This window comes from Chinchilla lanigera, unplaced genomic scaffold (assembly GCF_000276665.1).
Source record: "Chinchilla lanigera isolate Chin_1 unplaced genomic scaffold, ChiLan1.0 scaffold00164, whole genome shotgun sequence".
NCBI lineage: Eukaryota > Metazoa > Chordata > Mammalia > Rodentia > Chinchillidae > Chinchilla > Chinchilla lanigera.
Window position 1 is genome coordinate 1,956,453 of NW_004955565.1, and position 6,000 is coordinate 1,962,452.

General features: G+C 38.5%; 1 protein-coding gene across 2 annotated transcripts in view; it reads left to right on the forward strand.

The window, feature by feature from the left end:
* Nucleotides 1–2,689, forward strand: part of Med14 (mediator complex subunit 14) — a 70,700-nt gene extending 68,011 nt beyond the window's left edge. For both annotated transcript variants that reach the window (XM_005413268.2, XM_005413267.2), the window contains one exon: nucleotides 2,076–2,689. In XM_005413268.2, the coding sequence (XP_005413325.1) occupies nucleotides 2,076–2,149 (74 nt within the window). In that variant the 3' untranslated portion in view covers nucleotides 2,150–2,689. The remainder of the gene's footprint in view (nucleotides 1–2,075) is intronic.
* Nucleotides 2,690–6,000: the final 3,311 nt, after the last annotated feature.

A 6,000-nucleotide genomic window follows, 5' to 3' on the forward strand; every position in this document is an offset into this window, starting at 1 on the left:
AGCCCTAGGTTAGGATGATAGAATTTTCCATGGCTGTGAATTCCTGCCCTACCATCAGTACCTGCCACTCTGTACATCACAAAGTTGAAATGCATGTTGGTTTCTCATATTTCATGGTTCAATCATGAATAGAACACTATCATTAAAATTTCTGTATCTTCTAAATGTTTTGTGAAGAATAAAAGCTGATACAAATGGCATCACTGCTTTTTGGGCTTCTTATATAAGTGTCAGGCGGGTGCAAGTGAAACTTTTCACCAAGTGCACAATGAATGAAGCTCTCAAACTGCACATTTCCCAGGAAACCAGAGTGCTTCCAGAAAGATAAACGAGGTCCCTTTGCTACTGGAGTAGCCTACACTTACCACGTAACTCCCAGCAGTGCTAAGTTTGGGGTTACAAAATAAAGCTCACCCAAGAGAACTTTTCCATTTTGCTCATTTCTAGTATTAAGAAAATTTAAATTAAATTTTTGCTTATTTCTAACATTAAGGAAGTCCTCTCTTTGTTTAGAATAGTTTGCTGACAGAATTATGGTAAACGAGGGAAAGTTGTTCTCTGAAACATTTTGAGGTACCACAGCATCGAAGTTTTAGGAGTCATGAGAAGACTGATTATTTGAGCTGTTTGGTTCCCCGTATTGTACACAAGCGATTTCTCACTAGTTTATAAGGAATACACTGGGCAGTAGAGAACAGTACGCTTCTTTTGTTGTGATACTTCTACTTCTTACAATTTTCTGCTTTCATCCTTTGACTTCTCTCTTCTTTCAGCTAAAAATAGGTCCTGAAGAATCAAAGTTTAAAGCTATCAGAATTCTCAAAGTAGCAGTCCAGTAGAACTTTTGATAATCATTCCTTCAAAAGCAGTTGACTATCATTATCTTACATGTTTTATATATTGTGTCTTGTGGAATTTAAAGGAAAATGTTTTGATCCTATTGAAATCAAGCTTTCTTACCTTACCAATGAAAGTATTTTTAATGCATATAACTCACTTTCTTTTATTTAAGAAGTTGGTCAGCTATTGTAGTAGAAGTGTTTTTCTTTTTCTCCCCCTTTGGTTGGACAAGCCTTTGATTTCCTTTCCTTTCTGGACCTTGATTTTCCAGTGGGTGGAGAGAAAGTCCGCAGCAGCTTGCCCAGGGTCACCGCACACCCTCCCCTCTGTCGGCTTCCCATCAGGCTTCAGTTCCCCCGCCGTCAGCCACGTAGTGTCAGAACCTGGCCTGGTGAAAGGGACCCAGCTTCGAGTTTATCATATTTAAGCGTTTGTAATGTTTATAAGAAGAGAGAGGCGAAAGGGAGCTAGAGACCCTTGCTCCCAGCAGATGTTAGTTTGGATTGTTGGTCTACCCTGCCCTCCTCCTGCATGCACCCATCACTTCTTCCAGGGTGAAGTGCTTTGAAGAAAAACCACTTTATGAATTCTAGAAGTTGACTGTTTCCTTGAAATGTGGTAGAAATTTCCAGTAGATGTCACAGACCTGCACTGTCCAAGATAACTGCCACTAGCCAGAGGTGGCTAATGACGTGAAATTAAAATTTAGATTCGTATCACACTCACATGACCTACATTACAGGTGCTCAGTAGCCACCGCGCATATGTACATGTCTCTTCCCACAGAAAGTTCTCTTGGACAGTGCTGTCGTAGACATTTTTATCTAGGCATTGGTGCAGCATTAGGACGTCTCTGAAGTTGTAATACATAAACTAGATCTTTTTTTCATTAAATCCAAAATGCATAAGGAGCAAAGCTTAACTTTAAAGGGTTATCCAGTGAAACACTGTTTCTCCACAACGCCTGGCATATCTCCTTAAATTCAAATCTAACTGGGACTCACTCAGAATGTTCTCCTGAGGGGGGAAAACAAAACAAAACGCAAGCCAAATATAATCTGATACTTCATACCACACAGCTCAGTCCCCTGTAGTCTGAACAGTTAAAAGTCAGCCTTTTATTTTGATCTTTAAAGTTCTTACTAATTTTAGATTTAATTACCCTCCCCCACCGGTGTGTTAACATCATCTTTCCTGTATTGCGAATAGCTAATGACCATTTTTCTCTGTTGCAGGTGAATGCACAATATTTGCAGCTGTTCGTGATTTAATGGCTAATCTTACACTGCCCCCTGGTGGGCGTCCATAGACACTATTGTTTTTAAACCAGGAAGGCTGACAAATGAGACAAAACAACAAAAAAAAAGTCTGAATTCAGCCTTCAATTTAAAAAAGAAAAAGGACTTTTTTGACTTTAAGAGATAACTATTCTAAACTGGCAAAAATTTTCAGGGTGCACTTCTTTCATCAAAAAGATCATCAGTCTTTTGTATAGTGAACTTGTATAGTGTGTTTAAATGGGACACGTTTCAAACTAGGTAATATATCAGTGTCCACTTGCCAGTAATAGAGTTAATATTCTGTTTTATACTATAAAGTTATGAAAATGCCAAACTTGTTTATTTAATTGTTTTCTTATGTTTTGGGTGTAATAGTCCTTTTTTATTTTTGTTCTGTTTTTTAAGGCAGGTCTGTCATTTTTGAATACTGTAAAACTGTGATAAACTTTATATTGAAGCTGTATTTTAATATGACCGCTTTGAATCCTTACATGAAAATGTTCTGGGAGTTGTTATAAACACATCCCAAAGAAGCAATATTTAATAAAACTAGGTTAAAAAAAATGACACTCACTGTGTGTGTATAAGCTCTCTAGACTTGTTAGGGCCTCCCTTCATCTTTAACCTGGTGGGTCTAATAATTAATCTTTAATAATACATGTCTGAAATTTGACCAAAACCATCCTGTTTGTTTCAAGCTAATTTATTTTCTTCAAACATTCCTAACTTAACTGACAGTAACATTTAGACAACATTGGTTGTCTTTCAGCGTAGAATCTGGATACAAAATAAATCTAGGCCAGTGATGGCAAACCTTTTCTAGCTTGCAGTGATATAAACAGCCCACTGTGGCGCACGTGTCATAGGTTCGCCACCACTGATCTAGTCTCTGAGAAGAGAAAGTAAGTGATTTATACTAAAGGGGTCCCAAATAATACAACCATTCTATTCTGTTGAGAATGTGGGAACTTTCCTGCTAGGCACATTTTATTTACAGGATACTTCTGCATACAGCATTAAGTAGGACACAAGGAACTTTAGTGCTCTACTCTTGCATGAAGCTTCTGTGCCATTTCTTTATCTCACTTCGTTTTTCCTTGCCTTCCTCAACAAAACTGGAGTTTTTCAATCAATCTCAATTTAATTTGTTATCAACAAAATGATAGAATGGTTTACTTGGAAGAAACCTGGTCTAGTCTTCAAAGAGTCCAAGATTCAGGCCTATCCAGGGTCCAGTGGAGTGTTGGGTACCGATGCATCTCAGCGGGGTTTCTTTTTGGAGCACTGTCCCGTTTCTCCCAGTCAGGGACTTTTTGAGCTTCAAAGAACATGATCGGAAGCGAAGATCTTCTGGTGACTTGATGTTATTTGGAAAAGGTTTTAAAATAATATACCATTCTGAGTTATCTGACACTATAATACTGGTTCACCATTAAATTTTAGATGTTTTGTCTGGTTCCACTTTAAGATGATTGGAGTTTCTGTAACCACCAAAGTTTACTTTCAAGCATCTCACTGCAACAGTGTATCTGTTTGCAACTTTGCTTGGTTCTCCATTCACATCTGGTTAGAGCTGAGGCCTCTGTCTTTCTTCTATGTCTTATTTCTGCCTTCATCTCCTGCTTCTCACTCACCTCTGTTACCAGTCAGGAACAGGCTCACCCTTCCGTTAGCCTACCTTTTTATCCTTCTGCTGTCTCCTTACAGCGGTCCTCGCCATCAGTTTGGCAATCTAAAACGTCTTTATCAAGGGTCAGCCCTTTTCTGTTGGATGCTGAACCCTTTCTTTGATGTAGAAATCTACATGTCCTATACAAGAAGAGTATTTTTAGCTGCAGATTAATATTGTTTCAGTAATTTTATAAACAGACTTTCCAGGTATTGTTTCTTTTTAAGTGTGGTTTTAAAATGTTAATTGCACTTTTATACATAATGCATTCATTGGGCACTTTTTTCCTAATTATAACTTGTCTTTGAATGCATTGTGCAGATCAAAACATAGAAAGCAGTGAACAGAATTTGCTTTTGATGCTGGTTAAGCCCATAAATTTGAATTTTGATATCATGCTTGGTACTTAGAAGTGATACACAACTTAATTAAAGCTTGACAGCATTTAGAATTTGAATTGTAAGTTTCATCACAAACCATGTCTTTTGCCTCTTTTGTTACCTAGGTTCAGTCAAAGGGACTGGGTGCCCATTGTGATTTTCTCCAGTAAGTGGTTTTGGACTTAACTGTTAGATGTTTTCAATGTGATTTTAGTATTTACAGTAATGAATAAATTTTATACAAGTTTCAGAGAACTACCAACTTTCTCTAGTTAATTTTGGTGAAGATGTTTTGGGTTGTAGTCTGGTTTAGCCTTGAAAGAAGAAAGTAGTCCTGATTGCCAACTTTTTACTGTCTGTGAAATGCTGTTGTAAAACACACAGAAATGCTTTTAGAATTAGGAAGGAAAGTGAAAACTTCAACAGAACATACCAAGTTATTCACAGCAGGACCTGAACCTTGTTTGAACACTGAGTGAGCTAAGCAAAAGCATAAACTGATATACGCATGATTTTGAATTTATTATTTTTTTTTCTTGTTGTTTTTTTTTTTCTGGTACCGGGAATCGACCTCACGACCTTGCGCTTGCCAGGCAGGCGCTGTGCGGCTGAGCTAAATCCCCAGCCCCCACGATTTCGAATTTAAATACCACTAACAACTTTACTTTGTTGCAATTAACACAGTTACTTGTGCACCTGCAGGATGCTAATAGTCATTCTCTGGACTGGTCAAACTGGTAACTTGAAGAAGTATACTTGGAACTTTGCTACTCTGAATTTTGATACAATTTCAACATAAACATTGTTCTTTCATGTTTCTTGTTTTCCCAAAGAAATACACATTGCACGTTTTTTAAGAGATGAGCTCTTGCTGTGTTGTTGCCCAGGCTGGCCTTGAGCCCCTAGACTCGAGTAATCCTCCTGCCTCAACTTCCCAAGGAGCTGAAACTACAGGTGCATGCTACTGCACCAGGCTTCAGGTGTTCTTGATATGCTGTTAATCTAATGAAAATTGTAAAAGAACTTAAATTTAAGGGATAGAAAGGAAAAGTGTTAATATAGGTTCATTGTTTCCTATGAAGTTTTTCATCTGATTTGATGGAATGGACAGGGTGTCAAAGGGTGTGATTTGAATTCCCTTAGGATGGAGTTAGCATTGAGAGTTCAAAGACAAGATTAGCAGAAGCCAGCCAGCTCTACTGCACTTCTCCAGGAACACATGGTCTCACAATTTTCTATGAATTGCCTCCACTTCCAAGTGGCAAATGATTTGTTCAGACACCTTGCCCAAGAATTTTTTTTTTTTTTTTTTTTTTGAGACAGGGTCTCCCTATGCAGTTCAGGCTGCCCTTGAGCTCACTTTGTGTAGCCCAGGTTGGCCTCGAACTTGCAACAATCCTCCTGGCTCAGCCTCCCGAGTGCTGGGATTACAGGTGTGCGCCACCACGCCCGGCTTTGCCCAAGCATTTAAGTGATTGATGAAATTACTTTTTTATTTAGGTCAATGTAAGATAAATGTTTACTGAGAGCTTACTAGGTGCCAGGCACTGCTTTAAGCGTTTGCAATGTGTGTTTAATACCCCCAAACACCCCATAAGGTAAGTATGAATGCCTTCCTTTTACAGATGATAAATGGGCCCCAAAGGATTGAAGTAATTTGTTTGGAATGAAGTTAGGACTGCTGAAAATCAGATGACTAAGAAGAGGCAGTTTAAGTCCAGAACTAGTGCTTCAGAGCACTTGGTTCTGCCTGCTGTGAACCAAGCAGTCAGGGGAGGGCTTCAGTGTTTACACTCTTCTTTCAATTTTAACTACACACGTTTTCCAAGCC